Source organism: Sparus aurata, chromosome 21 (assembly GCF_900880675.1).
Source record: "Sparus aurata chromosome 21, fSpaAur1.1, whole genome shotgun sequence".
Lineage (NCBI taxonomy): Eukaryota > Metazoa > Chordata > Actinopteri > Spariformes > Sparidae > Sparus > Sparus aurata.
This window is the reverse complement of record NC_044207.1, coordinates 15,265,831-15,283,726: the sequence shown is the minus strand read 5'-3', so window position 1 is coordinate 15,283,726 and position 17,896 is coordinate 15,265,831. Positions and strand designations below refer to the sequence as shown.

General features: G+C 42.3%; 1 protein-coding gene across 5 annotated transcripts in view; it reads right to left on the bottom strand.

The window, feature by feature from the left end:
* zfyve9a (zinc finger, FYVE domain containing 9a) overlaps positions 1 to 17,896 on the bottom strand; it is a 34,834-nt gene that overhangs the window by 5,059 nt on the left and 11,879 nt on the right. For 2 of the 5 annotated variants that reach the window (XM_030401575.1, XM_030401574.1), the window contains 14 exons: positions 14,896 to 16,370; positions 12,436 to 12,559; positions 12,094 to 12,270; positions 11,707 to 11,870; positions 10,088 to 10,217; positions 9,608 to 9,730; positions 8,072 to 8,227; positions 6,748 to 6,972; positions 3,660 to 3,742; positions 3,338 to 3,442; positions 1,520 to 1,670; positions 1,255 to 1,335; positions 727 to 889; positions 17 to 122 (listed from right to left, as the gene is read on the bottom strand). In XM_030401575.1, coding sequence (XP_030257435.1) covers positions 17 to 122; positions 727 to 889; positions 1,255 to 1,335; positions 1,520 to 1,670; positions 3,338 to 3,442; positions 3,660 to 3,742; positions 6,748 to 6,972; positions 8,072 to 8,227; positions 9,608 to 9,730; positions 10,088 to 10,217; positions 11,707 to 11,870; positions 12,094 to 12,270; positions 12,436 to 12,559; positions 14,896 to 16,370 — 3,263 coding nt within the window. The remainder of the gene's footprint in view (positions 1 to 16; positions 123 to 726; positions 890 to 1,254; positions 1,336 to 1,519; positions 1,671 to 3,337; positions 3,443 to 3,659; positions 3,743 to 6,747; positions 6,973 to 8,071; positions 8,228 to 9,607; positions 9,731 to 10,087; positions 10,218 to 11,706; positions 11,871 to 12,093; positions 12,271 to 12,435; positions 12,560 to 14,895; positions 16,371 to 17,896) is intronic. The other 3 variants (XM_030401576.1, XM_030401578.1, XM_030401577.1) reach the window with 3 other exon arrangements.

Here is a 17,896-nt window from a genome sequence, read left to right as displayed (position 1 = left end):
TTTTGGTGTATCGTACCTCTGTCCAGCGGATGACTTTGCCGTTGGCTTTGAACTCCGATCCGTGGAAGATCTTGACGCTGGTGATGGACTCCATAGACTTCCCATCGATGGGACTGATCACACTGAATAACCAAACACACAAAACAACAGAGAGCTGAATGAAACAAGGTTTGCTGAGGACTTAGAAACAGAGAATACAAGTACATGTAAAGCAGAAGTAAAAGAGTTTCTATATTTGTTCTACATGCTGCATGTTCCTGTGATGCTCTTTATGCGTTGGAGAGCTAAAGACAATGTTCTCTTCTGGTGGACAATTAAGTTTCTTCTCTTCTATTAAGAACAAAGAATGATGGCAGCAGACTTAACTGGTGAACGGAAGGTAAAAACAGCATCTGTGCAGAGAATATCCTGCTAATGAAGTGACAGAGGATCTTGTGATAGCCCTCAATTATATTTAATAGTGAAAAGTTGCATTTAAAACTGCAGATTTTATCAGACTGCTGTAAAATTGATTGCTTCGGTCTGCATCTCAAGACAAGTCAAACCACATCATTCCACCCTGCTAAGATTTCCCCTCCAGAGGCCTTCCCCGAGCATGCATAATGAGTTTTTATGGCAAAGTAGTAAATGCAGCAGTCGGGAAGCTATCAGTTCAATTGTCCGTGACATAAATGCATCTCTTCCAGCCTCCTCTTCTCGTCTGTTCGTGTTCTCTTCCTGTCTCACCCCTTGTTGAAATTGTGGTCGTCCTCGGTCCACTCGATGTGGACCAACTCCTGGTTCTCCTCCTGGTCGGCTTTACCGCACGTCATGGTGTAGTCCTTCATGTCCCTCAGGGCTTGCCGTAGGGAGTCCATGGTCTCAGCTGTGATCTGGATCATCACACCATCTAATGGTGGAGAGAAAAGATCACTTACTGGGATCAGCGCTGAAATAGACAAGTTGAACTGCAAGGAATCAACAATTTTGATCATTTGAGGCGGAAACTACAGCGGTTTTAGCCTCACGTGTGATGCTGCTGTCAGGGCTAACTTGGAGTTTTTATAGAAAGCCTGTTAAAAATTGCAGGTGTGAAGCTGAACTGTTGTTTGTGGAATCACTAGATGGGCAACATTGTGAATTTCTGAAGACTCACATTCTCTCTCCAGAAATGTGAGAAATATGTGTATGAAGACTTTTTTGTGAGGAAGCTTTCTACAAATAATATTTCAGTATTTTTACAGCCAACATGTAGTTTGTTGTCAGAGTTCTCACCTTCCACGATGCTGGTCTTGGCTAAGTAGCCCGACGAGGCTTTCAAAGCACCACTGAACACAAAAAAACAGGCTCCAGTAACTGTTGAAAATACAAAGAGGAAAAAGACAAAATAAATGAGTTAAGCTTCAAGAATCGTCCGCTGACATCTGAGGTCAAATTAGATTCAGGTTAACAGAAAAAGACAAAAAATAACAGATTTGTCCAGACATTGAAGCCAGACAGAGTGAGCGACAAAGGAAGTGATTTATTTGTGTGTCAGCACCTTTGCGCGGCTGGTGATGGATGCTGATGGCCTGTGTCTGATAGTTCCCGTCGTCGTTTTGGACGCAAACCAGGTGAGAGTCGGCCCGGTCGTTGAAGCACGCCCCCATGGCCAGCACGTGTTCGTTGGACTTGTTCATGGCCTTCATCAGCTGCAAGGACAAATAATATCCATGTCTAATTAAGCTGCCCTTTGGGTGTGTGTGCTGAGGAGAATGGGCTTAACAGAGCCTGCCTGGTTAAGCCTAATTGCAGTGGGCTTGTGGGTAAAGACCTCGAGTTAAATGGGATGGCGCTGAGATGACAGATTGTGGAAAAAGACACTGACATGGGTGGATATCAATAGTTGAAAGATCCCACATATTAAGTCCGCTAAATCCCCTGCCTCTGCGTCTCTTTGAAGCCATCCTTTGCAAATCAGAAATAAAACTGAAAATCTGGAGGGCTTTAACCACTTGCTGCGCTAAAGGCTCGCCTGCAAGCTGTTGAGAAACGGTCTCCACTTCACATTACTGGGTTCCCATCTGTTACTGCATCAGCAGCCAAACGCTACAACCGGCACCACTCTCTCTGCCACTTCTTTCTTTCTCAGCCACATGGAGCCGTGTGCGTATCACTTCATCTGCTCGGACATTCATTCACACCCTCGAGGCAGCAGCAGCAGCGTTATAACAAGTAGGCAGCCCACGCCTCATGTTCAGCTGCAGGGACCCTGGGGAGTTTGTCACACATCCCCTACACTGAAGGAACATGTGTGTGTCAATGTGCAGGCAGCTTAATAGGAGCCTCCTCCATGGATGTCATTAGTGTGGTGGGTTTCATTTTGTTGGAAAAATGGGTGAAAATTTAGGGAAATAAAGCTCAAATGTGCTACATATGAGACTTAATCCATCTTCTGAATGGGAACTGTCAAGGAAGTGATCCGTATAATCAGAATATACAGACAGGTGACAATGTAAAGAAAAAGCCAAAACAAACATCCCATTTCCTGGAACGCTCTCTTTTCATTCTCATAGAACCGTTCAATGACCTATGAAAGCATCTGCATTTGTCCTGTTTCTCCACTTATTCATCCAGGTTTTAATCAGTCTCTGTAACAGTGAAATCGACTGGTTACCATGCACGAGTGTATAAATTATGTGATTTCGTGTTCGTATCTGACTCCTCAATGAAGAGTGAGTGAAAGGTAGCGACTACACAGTAATTATCCACCTGTGACATTAAAAGTGAGGTAAAAGAAGCCCCCTTTTTCATCCTGTTTCTAGCTGTTTGTTATTATTCATAACATGAGGGGGAAGCATAATGCTCACTATGGTTCCAGCTTTAAGGATATATGAGGATTTCCTGTTTTTGTCCCATAATAAATCATGTTGAAATAAATATCTCTGGGTTTGGATCAAAACAAACACTCATGATCGCTGCGCTCTTGGAAATGTTTTCACGGACTAAACAATTTATCAAAATCACTCGTTGGCTGTAGCTATAGTGTATCTTTATATAGTACATTTTCTAGCTTATGGATGAAATAACAGAATGAGAAAGCCTGTTTTTTGGGTAGTAAGAGGACTTAAAACCTGCCAAATCAAGGGAATTCTTACATTAATGCAAAAATGTAAATCTGATGAATTACACTCATGATTGAGCATTTGTGAGCTCTTTGTTTCACCACAGAACATTAAAGCTGAAGCATTCAATTGCTGCATGATTTCCCCACTGATGCTGTCCAATTGATGTGTTACCTGTCAGCCCACATGACTTCATGTTTCTAGCACTTATAATGAAAAAACTACATGTCATGTCAAGTCATGTTGACACTCACCTCATTGTAGCGATTACTGGGGATCTTGATGCTTGTCTTCCTCACCTCCATGTCCACAACCAGACCTTTCACCACCGGCAGCGTGTACTGGTAGTTACGGAAGTCCTGCGACAGGGATAGACAAAAAGGTGAGGACAGGAAAACAATTTAACTAAATTAAACGGGGTCTTAGAGAAAAACTGAGCATTCAATAAAAACAAATCAAAGCACTTATAGGGGAACCCTTCCCCCCAGATTTCACACAGAATTTACAATTTTTTGAAAACGTATGGGGATAATACTATTTTTCACCAAATTACAGCCACACAAACAAAGCACTTACTGCGAGCAGATTCATGATAGTGTGACCAGTCTCTCCGAAGAGGGGTTTTCTGAAGCGGACACTGAACAGCGGACACGGATAAACTGCAAAACAAAATGTTTAGTCATTGAAGAATCAATAATAGAAATGCCTTATATTTTCAATCATCAAGTTTCTCTTTCAGTTGTCACAATATGGAAATAATTTTAACATCTATCCATAACATCAACTTTGTCTGTGGAGGCTCTCCAACTTTTTTTCTCAGTGTACTGTAGTGTTATATTACATATGTTCGTGTCTTCTTTCTGCATGTTGTGTGTATGTAAGTATTTCTGTGTCACCTTTTATTATCATTTAGTTCTTTTAGTTTCAATGTTTCACCTTTCATGTCATGACCCGGGCAGAGCTTCAACAATTAGTGCACTGATTGGTTAGTCGCTGGAAACAAAATGAATCACTAACAATTTTGTTAATAAATCAATCGTTTAGGTCATTTTTCAAGGAAAAATGTCAAGCATTTGCAGGTTCTAGTTTCTTTAATGTCAAAAGACTCGTTGGCATTGCCCTAGACCTGGGTCATGTGATTGCATCCAACTGGCTGTTGCAGCTACATCAGTAAACCTGCATCTATGTCATTTGGAGCACTTATAAACACCTAATGGTCAAAACATGCTGGCTTTTACGAACATTTCCCTTTTTTTCCTCCAATGATTTCGACAGTATAATGAAAGATTTTTAGTGTCTAGATTGCCTCAGCAAGTTTGGAAGTAGTTTAAAAATCCAGGGTTCAAACTTGGGCATGAAAATGTACAAAAAACGTACAGCAACATACAGAAATTTGGTCCAAGGAAAGGATATTTTGATTTATTTCATGATCTTTGTTGCTGTTACAATATATCTGCTCATTTTTTTATTCATTTCAATCCAAGTCTTGGTTCTGGGTATATTTTTGAGGTGAGGTGTTTCCAGGTTTTGTTCATGTTGTTATTAACTGCACAACTAGTCTTCCCTGTGTTTTCTGTCCTCTCGGCTCATAAATGCAAATGAGCTGAGCAACAGACACACATATCAAATACAGTAAACTGTGTCTGCAGTTAGGAGGAACGCTCCTAATCCACGAGTGAAAAATAAGACTGCTTTTTTCTCCAGCAGCCAAAGCTCCTTAGATGACTATTTTTAGCCTTATCTTAGCAAACAGCTGGAAATAAGATCTCACCACAAACTCATTAGCAATGAAAAACTTATCTCAGCTTCCATCTGTACTTCAGCAGGGATCTGAGAGCCGACGAGTGACTTACCCTTCTGCTGGTCACTACGTCAGGTAAGAGGTGAAAGCGTAGTGAACTACACAGTTCGTGTGGTGGATTAATTTCATGGCGATGCTAACAATTTGTGTTTAAGAGCCTCAACTGTACACGGCTTTGTTAATGTATTCTATCCGAGCTCACTGGAAGCAGGCAAGAGGCTTAGCAGGGCCAGGCAGTGCTGTGCGCTGGCAGGTCTGGCTGTGAGAGAAGGAGGATTTGGTGGAGACGAGGCTCTACGATAAAACCTCTCACAAGACTCCATGGTTCACGTGGGAAGTTGTGAGAAACATATGAGAGCAGGCTGGTATGATGTCAACAGGCTTCCCCTGACAACTGACAAGCTGAGCTCTCAAGATCAACATGGATCTTAATATGTTACCATAAGAAAGCATCGAACCATTTGAGGACACTTGCACTCTTTGCTTCCCGTTCAAACAAATTCAACTCTGTGAGGTTTGATTCCTACACTTGACAGAAACAAATAATCTTTGTTAATTTAAATACTAAACAAAATGCAGCAAATCTGACACAATTAAAATCTGAGGCCCTGCAAATACTCACTTCAATTGCATATCCTGTTTGGTCTCCAGCCAGCTCTGATAGATTTGCAGGTCAAAGTTTTGTGGTAGTGCAAAGTCAGCCAATAGACACACTGATGCACAACTTATTAGTTTAGCCTGATTTATTATTGTGTTTAGTGCAATAATACACCGGCAGACTACAAACTGTAACATCGGGCTCACAGACTTCTTACAGTTTGTGACTAAAGATCAATATTTATTTGTATGACATCACATCCTCTGTTGGGACCGTGAGCAAGGAGATACTGTTGAGTGGTAGACTAATGTGACTGACTGTCTTGGTTGCAGCGATACACTGGTGTATGAAATCTGATGATTATCATTCCATTAACATTTGCTTATTTATAGTGATAAATTCTACTGTATTGTTGTTATCAAAATATATATAAGTTCTAGGTCTGTCAGTACATAATGTTTTCTGGGGCGGACAACATGCAGCAAGCGGCCGTGGATTACAATTGAACCTGGACCGCAACAAAGGAATCAGCCTCGTTACATGGGTCACACGCTCTACCAAGTAAACAACAAGGTGCCACTAAACTTTCTATTACTAGTCTTCTTTTTATTAAATAGGAAAAAAAAACTTTGGACATTGACATTGGAACAGAGCCTCAAACATTTTCCAGCCCCACACAGGAGAGCTGGTAGAACTTAGAGCTTGACCAGGAGACAAAGAACAGAAACTACCTACCACCCTGCAAGCAAACATGCACAGAAAAATCAATATGACTAAAGAATTCAGTTGTCTGCACTAAACATGTTTGAAAAAGCGCTACGATAAAAATGAAATTAGAACATCTACTTTTTGATGTCAGTTGGACAAAAAATGACTAGCTTGTGAAGTTCATGTGATATAACTGAAAGCCATAAAAGACTCAGAACAGCAGTTTAAGAAAATCTCACATTTAGATCAAGAATGATCTTTGAAACTTGTTTTAAGGACCAATTTTCTTATTGTGTCTCTGTACATATATCTGTGTGTGTGTGTATATATATATATATATATATATATATATATATATATATATATATATATATATATATATATATATATATATATATATATATATATATATATATATATATATATATATATATATATATAGTACTTGAGACCAAATTATTTTTCCAACGGACAAACAAACTAAATGTAAACTTTAAAATAACCTTCTTCCTCTTAATGATTACCACATAGTGTGAACCCCAGATGCCCTGACTCACATCGGTACTCTGCGCCCAGCCGCAGCATGAGGCGGATGGGGAAAACCTTAGCCCAGGGCGTTTCCCACTTCTGTATCAGGATGCCGAAGAGGTAGGGCGGGTTGGGCAGCAGCAGGTCCTGCAGTGACTGGAAGGAGGGGCTGATGTAGAGGAAGCCGCCATGCTCCTTACTGCCCAGGAAGCTCTGCGTGAAGAATGAGTGACTCAGGTGGCTCAGCACGTTGCCTTTAGGAGACAAGGAAGAAGGGCAGGGGAAGAGGAGAAGGGATAGGTTGTTAGTGATACAGGAGATGTGAGGAGGAGGGGTCGGTGAAATGGGAGAGCAGAGGGCACAGTAGGGTTGTGGGGGAGAAAAGGGGAGTAATATAGTAAGAGTATAAAAAGCAGGGAATGATGTGACAGGGACCAGGAATAAAAATGCAAAGGATAATATGGCAGATGATGATGAAAATGAACATTAAAAAAAGAAAAAAAAGAGTAACCCGAGTTCTCATGCTCTGAAAAGCGAGATAGATATGAAAGGCAAAGGCTTTCAGTGTATGCCTGGGATTACTGTGGGAATAAGGAGCCTTTCTAAATCTGCCTGAGTTCTACAGCCATGAAAAAGAACAGAGCTTGCCTGCTCACCCTACAACCTCATATTACCCACATAGGGTTCATGTTACTAATTATCTGTCGGAGGGATCAATGGCTTTAGATGCCACATAATGCAATAACCCTAATAGCATGACAAAGCTGGGTGGCTGGGACTTGCTAAAGCCAGCACTTCTCCCCGATACTGACTGACGGTGAGTTAATCAGGAACGACATGCACAATATGGCTCCCTTCCCCCAGTCTGAAACTGCTCCAGTGTGCATATGAAAGAGGACTCAGCCTGAGGGGGGTAAGCTGTCAAAGTCACCCTATGTTAGCTGTTTTTGCTCTGTGGCATACGGAGTTAAAAACGCAAGACAAGCGATAGTGAGGTGTCACACCTGGAGGGAAGCGAACTAACAGTGGGGCACTAATGTTCGGACATTTGTCACTTTCAGTTCAGCAGTGGTGGACGGTAACCTGGTTTCCAAATAGAGAACGACTTGGTGCACCTGTCGTCTCCACGGAACAAAAAGTAGAGCTGGAACATTTTCCCCTCACATTACACTACATTAGTTGAGGGTTAGCTCCTTTTTAACTGGGCAGCACCTGACTGAGACAGGTGGACTCACCTGTGGTCCTTGAGACAAAGCTACTAATGAGCTGCTATCTCACCCAAGAGGGGCCCACAGTGGAGGTGGACTAATTTCGCAGTGTGCTTCCTGGTGAAGCTGTTGGTTGTTTTCTTACCACTGAGGGCCTCCTGGTAGAGCTGCACGAAGTGTGTGAAGATGTCTTTAGGGATGGTCTTCTCATCAGGTAGACACTGGAGCAGGATGACCACCTCTGCCTGACCGACAGCGTGCATGCCCTTAGTCGTCACGTACCAACACTTCCTGTTCACATCTGACAAGTAAAGAACAGGAAATGGGACTGTATGGTTACCAGGTTACATCACATCCATAAACATTTTATAAGCTCCTGTTTTATTATTATTTATGAATTAAATGCATGTCTTGTTCCTCCTTGTAAAGAGAACTCTAAATTCACCACACATCTTCTATCAGCAATGAGCATAAATCACTACAAGTAATCACAAAAAATGAACCCATCACAAGTTGTGAAAATTCTCAAGTCAGAACAATCCTTATAGGGATTTTTTTCCCTTCGTGGCACAAAAGAGCTAAAAAAAAAAAAAAAAACTATCCTCATAAAGCCATAATAATAATCAGACAGCTGTCTCCGTCCTGATATTTAACCTTTTCATCCCTGTCAATAATATCCTGTAATTCTATCCTTGTGCACTATAAAGGATTATACAAAAACCAGCGTTTTCTAATTATAAAATTAATCCGAAAATATAAACAAGTGAGTACATTAAGGTTTCAGCAGTAAAATAAGTATAACAATCCAGACTGTGGAAAAAAGGAAACACACTTCTTCCCTCTCATCTTCCCTCTCTTTTTCTCAACAATGTTCTTAACATTGGCACTATATAGGGATTGACCCATCGTCTATCCTGGCTGATTATCTGATCAACTATCTAGCATTTTTCGATAACTGGACACAGTTTTTTTGTCTTTTGTTTTTTGTCTGACTGCTGATTAAATAAATGTATCTAAAATTGCTACTTTTGGCTCTGCTGCAGCAACCTCTCTGTCGCTGTCTGTAGTCGCTGCTCCATCTCACCTGCGATTGCGGATGGTTTTGTTCTCTCAGATGGATGACAGAAAATGAAATTAGACTTGGGCGGCCCATATACCTGAGCAACTTCTGAGGTGAAGTGAAGTATATTTGAGGGAAACACTGGTTAGCAGTGTCTTTGGTTACTAATATTCGGTATCACTTTCAGCCCGAAGAAACCGAATCGGTCAATCCCTACAACTAGAAGACAACTAAGAATTGTGTGTCTTTCCACTCTTAATGTCTGAAGGGCAAAAGGACAATATTGTAAGAGCCAGGTGAAGCCAGACATGTAATGTATTTAATGTAAAAGTTAGGACATCCACATGAATGCAAAAAGAAAAAAGTCTAAATTTTTGGGCATGTTTGGGAACGGCTGCTCAGTAATTCACCAGACAAGAGCTTAATTAGGCCAATTAAAATTTTATACAGTACTAATATGTACTCTCCCTTTTCCTTAGATCATCATTAAATCAATAATTCACAAGTATGTCCACACTTATTTTCGCTCCTCCAAAAGTTCCTTATGGGAATAATGCATTTTTAAAATTCCATCTCATGAACACCCTCAATTGCTGCTTTAGGATCTGGCTGGGAACTCACAGTTGACGAGTTTGACCATGGCGAGCAGGTTGGCATTGAGCACGAAGACCAGGGGGTCCGGGCCCCCCTCCTCCAGCTGCTGCATGAGGACAATCTCCAAAGGCCTTTCCTCCACTGCATAGTCTGCAGAAGGGTCAGGTGGAGCAGAAGAAAGAGAGGAGGGTGGAGGGAGGAGTGTAGGCAAAGTTAGATAAATTGGAGAGAACAGAAGATGAGAGTGGAGGAGATGCAGGAGTGAGAAACAGGGGGGAGGTGAAGATGATTAAGGAGTCACATAAAAATGATCACATCTCCAAAATCTTTAAAACATCATCACTGCACTCCCATGAACAAATCCTCTGCTCCCACCCGTTTGGCGATGAGTGGTCGAAACATGAGCCATGATATGAAGCACATGAAAAACACACTCAACAAGCACAAAGACAGCAGCTTGACGGAGCAATGAGGAGGCAGCAGAATGGTGAGGATGAGGGCAAGCACCTGTGATGTGGCCTCCCGTACCTCCTTTGACTCCGGTGGAGATGAGGATGGGAGGGAGCCCGTCCTCCGGGATCAGGCTGAGGGAGCTGCCCACGGGGCTGCCCACCGGGGCAACCGGGGTATGGGATGCCTGGAGGTGGAGAATAGGGGCGGGGGTGTAGGGTTAGATGTTATAACACACAGTAGTATCCAAAATGGTTTTATTGGCTGTGATTTGGGTATACCTGGGTGCTATAGTTTATATTTACATTTTACCACTCTGTAGTTCCCCTCTACAAAGCTTTATAGCATCTTTCAGCTCAGTGTTTTAGTTTACCAGCCTGCAACTTCACTGTTTTGTTTTACTTTCACTGCTCTTACCAACCTTGTTTCCAGCAGCAGTGGGAAGCTGTGGGATTAGTTATTTGCTATTAAAAAACATGGAACACTGAGCAGCTTAAGAGGCCAGAAATTTTCCTCCCGAGTTGGTGGACCAAAGGCAGGCTAAAATGAGGGTAAATGTCTCACTTATATTTCGTCAGATGGCCAGAAATGCGATCGTTACTGAGCGCTAATGTTGCTCCACGTATTTCAACAGCTTTGTTGATATTCTTTACACACGTGAGACATAAATTTGAAGAAGGAAGATTAAGACTACAACATGTGATGATATGCTCTCCACAGAGCACCTTCCTAGTACAAGAAACACTCACTTAAACTGCATACAAATTTAAGGCTACTGATTTCAGATCATCTATTTGTTTGCTTGTTTTGATAATTTATTGCAAATAAATGTATCTTTGTTACTTAGTTATCTGTGTGTTACTGTTTCCCATTTCTGTTGCATCTCTCCATCACCAAAATTAGATTACTTAAGTGATGTCACTTGAGTTATTTTTTTAGATTGAATAAAGCGTCACAAGAGTCACACAACACATCATCCATTCACTTTGTCATGTCAACTGTTGGAAGGCTTAATATTCCTACTGGTCTGAGTTGAATGTTCTCTCACTCTTGCCTTGAAGGCACTGTTATTTAGTATATTATACAGTGCTAAACCATGAAACAGTTAGAAAAGCACAGCAGGAGCTTCTGTATATCAATGGCTCAACACTTTTCCACCGCTACACGTGAACTTGATCCTGATGAACATTCTGCAGTAAATCAAAATACATGCATCCCTGAGTTCATGCCAGTATAACTTCCATGCCGTCATGTGAAACGGCTATACTCAAGTTCTGTATGCATACATCATCAGACCATATGAGATGAAGCTCCAACAACCATTCTGTTCAACAGGCCATGAATCATCCTGACAGGTAGCTTTCAAGCCCAGTGAGTTAACAGCATGACCACGGAATCAACCACATTCAACTGTTATTTGTTGGAAGGAAAACATTAGCCTATTTTTGCTCTGCTGGGATTTCTAATTCTGATTAAGCAAACAAGGAATGTTTCTCTTTTGAACTCTGTTTACGGCCTGTTTGCTGAAATCCATGACTTAGCCAGTAAACAACCATGAATTCAACAGAAAGAGTTCTTTGTGACTCCGCTCAGCTAACTCTAGAGTAGTTAATATGATCATGCAACCTATGCTAATAGCATTAGCTTTGGGTGAATGTTTCTCATGCCAAGGCTACCTCTGAGGATTCCAAAGTGGAGGATTTGTTTGAGTATGTGGAGATGGCCAGCGACTGGGAGGGGACCGGGCTGGAGGTCGGAGGTTTGGGGGACTCTGCTGTGTCGCCATTCGGTAGGACCCCGTCAGCAAACCATACTCTCCTCTGCTCCCGTGACAGGGACCCTAAAGATGATATGACAGCACATTCACAATTACATCGTCTTGGTTGAACATATAGTCACAGGAACAAAGAAAACAAGTTAAAAAACGGCATGCAACTTTATCAGGACAGGCAAAAAAATAAAGACAAAAAGTTTGAGTACTTCAAAGTTGTAGGGACTGAATGTCATGTTAAAGGTGAAGAATGAAGTGCTAAGAGCATTTTTATTTCTGGTAAAGGTCGTACCCTCGTTGCCAGGCTGTTTCAGGACTCCCACAGGCACCATGACGGTAGGAGGAGGGGAGCTGAGCACCCCAGAGGCCTGGGCCTGCTGCAGAGGGGGGATGGTGGAGCAGTATTCCGCTGGGTTGTTGGGGTTCGGACTCTGGTTGCTTGCAGGGGCCGGTGTCTCCCATGATTGAGCTGACAAGGACAGAAAAACATCATTAGCGGAAGTAAGGAAAAATGTGTCCATGTGTAATGGCTGAAAACTATACAAATTGGAGAAAAAAAAAATGCTAGCATAATTTGTTGTGTATATGTACAAAGGGTATGTGTAAATGCAATATGCAAGCTGTGGTGATCTACCTATGTCCTTGCAATGATGCTCACCAGTCGTCAGAGCAGAATGACAGGTGACGCAGACACGAGCCTCCTTCCTGTCCATGTACATGAGCCTGCACTTCAGGCTGCAGCACGTCGCACAGAAAACCTTCAAAACACACAGCCACAGGAAAAAAAAAAAAAAAAAAAAGATTATTTGCACATGCAAGGATTGGACCAAAAACATATCTACGAATGTTTCTTCTTTAACTGTGAAGATTTTTAAAGGCAAAGAATTGAAAATAGGTTGTGATTAAGTCTGCAGTAAATGTTCCATTTTATGGATATTGATTTCCTCTACTTTGCAAGCACATCAAAGAGCTGCAGCTGTGTACTGGGCACTTTGCTTTTAATGGATTAGCACCTCCTTGCACATTATTATCCAGTAACATGTATTTAGTAGAACATTAGACAGAGGGTGGAGGATCCTTTTAATTTGGAGCCTCACAGCACCAACATAAACTGGTTTGTGGATCTACCGGTCTGGTGCTGGATGCACTGAGGATCCCGCTGCGTCTTTTGTTTGCGGCCCCAGTGCTGGTGTCAGTATTACTGCAGTGCCAGCTCCTCCCTGCTCAAGTGGCAGAGACTGTGTTTGTTTACCACCCTGGGAAATTAAGTAGCAGTCCGGCGATTTTCCAGTGCAGTGTCAGCGACCACATCTTCACTTTGAAGCATTGAGCGGACACCCTGCTGCAAGTGTGGGTGGCCATAATGCTAGAAAGCTACCTGCACACCTACTGTGTTTATCTTTAAATAGAGGCCTAAAAAGGAACTTCTCTATCAAAGCACTTCATTTAATTTAGCTGCTTACTCACAGAGTCCAGGAAAGCTCTTTAAAGTCACTGATGGAATATTACTGTTAAGTATTTTAAAACCTGAGCATTTATCATCTTGTTTTTCTCTTGCACGGATGATTTTTGTGTCCTATCAAGCACTTATTTACCCTGTTTTGTCTGCAGTAGTTTAATTAGTGCATTTAGAATTTGTCCTTTTCCTGAAAGATTTACTGTGCTTGACTGAAAACATTACAGGTTTGATCATTCTAAGTAAGAGTCTATTATTGACAAAGCAAATAGTTGATTATTCAATTAGTCCATCAAGAGAAAATTACCCCATAACCCTTTTGATAATCAATCTGCCATTTTTTCAAGAAACAAATGTCCTAAATTGTCCAATTATAACTTCTTGATCATGAGTATTTGCTTTTGCTTTTTTCTTTTATCCCATGGCAAACTGAATATCTTTGAATTTTGAAATGTTGGTTGGATAAAACAAGATTTTTTTTTTATTGATTTTCTTTTTTTTAGATTTTTTCCGGCATAGACACGTTTATTAAGCAGTAGACAGATAGGAAATATGGGAGAGAGAGGGGGATGTGACATGCAGCAAAGGACCTCCGGCCGGAATCGAACTGGGGGCGTATGTGGCATGCGCTCTAACCACTCGACCACCTGCGCGCCTCCTCCATGTTTTTTGACATTTTACTGACAATTAAATCAAGAAAATACTATGAAGATGAACTGATAATGAAAATAGCTGCAGCCCTAGTGTCAAAGAACTCATCGTACCAAACCCAGGATGAAGGCATCAGCTTGATCTATAAAACACAAATATGATAGATAAATGTAAAACAAAGAAACCTCTATCCTTCACTTATTCATTCACAAAGTTTGCTACTGTCTGATGGTTAATGCATTACAGGAGTTACTTTCTGCTGGTGTTATTTCGCTAGTTTGGCTGTCCCTAAACCTGCCTTGAAAGGTTAATATTATTTCGCAATACCCATAATGCCCTTTGACAAAACCCCGAGGAGAGGTGAACTTCTGGTGAGGAAACATGTGGGGAAAGTAATAATGATAACAGCAAAGGAAAAGCATACAAAAGTTTTTCAATGTCATGCACCTAACTCTGAATACAACTCATTAATGCACTGCATCCTGCATTTGTAGTCTATAAGGGCTGCTATAGGTAGAGTTTTTTTTATTAATCATTATTTTCTTTTATCATTTTCTTTTTTTGTTTTTAAAAAAAAAGGTATCATGTGAAGTTTGTGACCACAACCATGGAGCAAGATTTTACTAGTGAGTTTCTGTTTTGTTTTTATCTTCCACATGAGCACCATTAGTTTCATGCTATTCGATCATCATTGGATGGCAGTAAAACAAAAGGTTTATGTGCTCGCAAAGACAAGGAAGAAGACTGCAAACTAGCAAACATGCATGTCTGAACGATTTAAAATATTTTTAAGATCAGCTTTGCAGATCTTTTATGATGCAGAAAATGCACTCACACATTTAAGGCCTCACAGATACACATGTTTTTGGGAGAGGAACTCTGAATGTAAACACATTTGTTTAAAGGAATCTCCAAAGAGCACCTTTATGTGTGTTAAGGATTGGGTTCAGGTTTTCATATGAAAAGCAGCTCTATCACTCCACTGACCTTGCCACAGGCCCTGCAGTGGTGCCTCCTCTTGGTGAAGGTGAATTTAACATCACATTTCATGCAGACAGGAGCCTGGGAGTCAGGCACCCACACAGGGGCAACTTCTCCCAGGGAACTGGCAGGTTTCCTGCACAGAGCACCCTGCTGGCCTGCCTGAAGGTCATTGTCTGGGCTCCCTGTGGGCATCAGGAGAGGAGAGTGGGCAATACCATCGCCGTTCACCCCAACTGCACTGAGATCTGTCCCACTGAGTGTAGTTTCAGAGGGCGTACCTCTCCTGCTCTGATTTTCCTGGTTTTTGTTCTTGCTGACAGCAGCCGGGCCGAGCTGATTTTGGACCTGGCCCGACAGCGGCTGTGGGATCTGGAGCTTGAGGCTGACCGGCTGCTTTGGTCGGGCCCCTCCATAGGGAACACTGACCGGCTGCAGCCGATTGTTGTTGAGTTTTGGTTGGATGCTACCAGATCCCACTGCTCCTCCATCACCGTTCTCCTGCTTGCTTTCCTCCATTTCTTTTTCCTCAGTTACAGAGTCCTCTTTGGAGGGTACAGGAGAGGGAGAAAAACCCTCCTCCTCTGCCTCCTCCCTCTCTTCAGTCTCCTTAAGCTCAGAATGACTACTGCTCCCCTGCTCCAAACCATTGGGAAGGCTTGTTATTCTGAAGATTTGGTCTATTTGTTCTCCTGGACCACATCTTTTCTCCTTCTCCTCAACTCCAATCCTGTCAGGGCAAGGTATACCATTCTCCTCCACTACAAAACTAGGTTGAACGTCTCTCCTTCTGTTCAGGACAGTTTCTATCTGCTCCTCCTTAAAGTTTGCTGTTTGTTTTTCTTGACCATTGTCCTGTAAAACAGCAGTAATCACCTCCTCTTTGACACCATTCCCATTTTGTATTGTTGGTTCCACATTTGGATGAATTTTCAAAGGCAGAGTTTCCTCCTGTTCTAATCCAACCTCAAAGGTAAAGTGAGTGTGACTGACACCTCCTCCTCCTCCAGCTCCAGCTGCTGAGGCGGCTCTCTCGTCCTGATGAGGTTTAGCCTCCTGGTCAGAAGCACCAGGCTGGTTATCTGCAGGAGAACTTATCTCCTTGCTGAGCCCATCTAACTGAGGGCTTGTAGGGCTGGTGGGGCAGCCGTTCTCCACGGCACTACAGGCCGTCACAGGTGGTGGTGAGAGGTCATCTGTGCCCACCAGTTTGCCGATGTTGGGCTGGGGGAGGGGTGGGCTGTGGATGTCTGCCGGCCTCTCCTCTGCCCAGGAAGGAGGCTCGGGACCAGGATGTCTTTTAGGGTCGGCCCCCGGGGAGGTGCTGGAGGAGGAATCAGGGAGGGTCTTGAAGGGTAGTGGACTCTCCCGGGGGCTGAGGTCTGCGTGGGCCAGGGCAGGGTTCAGAGAGAGCAGGTGGGCTGGCGGGGCCAGAATCTGGGTCCACTTGGCATCTGAGAGAATGGGATTGTCTGTCTCATCTGGCCGAGAAAGAAGAGAGGAGAACTGAAAATGTATATGGATCTTACTTTGTCTTATTTGTCATACAATTACTATCTTCACATGACAAACAGTATAAACAGAGCTTTCAATCAAGAACGGACTCTTAAGCGCTTATTCTTCCCATGGGCGGTTGTAAATTAGGTTTGACCAACAATCTGCCCTGGCTAATTAGTGGATCCGATATTTAGCATTTTTGTGAATCCATTCAATGGAAAATATACAACTTTAGCTCTGGTAAAGAATGCAATCTGAAAAATTTGAAGAGTAAATCTGAAAAAGTAACTACTAAAGTCATAGATAAATGTAAAAGTAAAATATTTGTCTTCAAAATGTAGTGAAGAGGAAGTACAAAGTAGAAGAAAATGGAAATACACAAGTAAAGTACTAGTATCTAAACTCAACTCAGTATCTCAAGTTCTCAAGGTAAATACTTGACTAAAAGTACTTTCACACGTCACCTTTTACCCTAATTTTTCCAATAACTTGCAGCTTTCTTGACATGTGGAAGACATGAAAGGAGAAGTGGCGACCAACAACAGCATGACAGGAAGCCTCAAATGAACTCCCAGGTGATCGAAAGAGCTAAAAATGTCAGAAACAAACCAGGGGACAAATTGAGAAATGAGGTTGGCATGGAGAGGGAAATTAGCGTGTGGATGGACTGGGAAATTCTAAGAAAGTGGGCTAAACGACTCAGTCACCCCTGGGAGCCATGAGTCAGGCTGAAACATGCATGCTGTTTAATACGAGTGGAAATTCTTTTAATATTTGTTCTCATACAGCCATGTCAGCTACTGTATAGTGCTCTCCTCCCTCCACTGGAATTTATGCTAAGCTGTTTTAGTTGTGTGTTGTACTGGGGGTTCAAGCACACACATATTCAGTCACACACGGAGTTAATCTGCCAAGCTGGATCTCTGGCAGAGGACACACAGATAATCACTCGCAGCCAAAATACACACTCACAGTATCATCAAAATATGCTGTGTGGAGGACTGGCATTTTTCTGGGGGGGGGGGGGTCATCTGACATTAATCCAGAAAAAGAGGCAGTCTTTGCTCTATTATATAAAGATGGTTTATACTGAAGAGCTGGAAGTCTGCAGATGCACAGCTCAGTAATGCAGTGTTTATTTTACAATTGCCATAAATAAACTCAGAGGAACAACTGTTTCTAACGGCACCAACACAATTGCTTTACTTATTGTGAGCATTAAGTGTGAAGAAAAAAAGACAACCCTCTTGTCTTGCACCAATGACACAGTTTCACAAAAGCCCCAGGGAAACGAATAATCCAATTAGTCCTATTCCCTGTCTGCACACCCTGAATCACCACCTGTAAATGTTACTCAAACTCATTGGGTGGTGGCTGATTGCCTGACACCTTGATGATTTACACATGGGTTACATAAGGGCATCCAAACCTCCGCTCCTCTGAAACTTCAATCCCACAGCCCCGCCTCGTCCTGCCTGTCTTTTCTCAATGACTCACTGTATTTTAACCT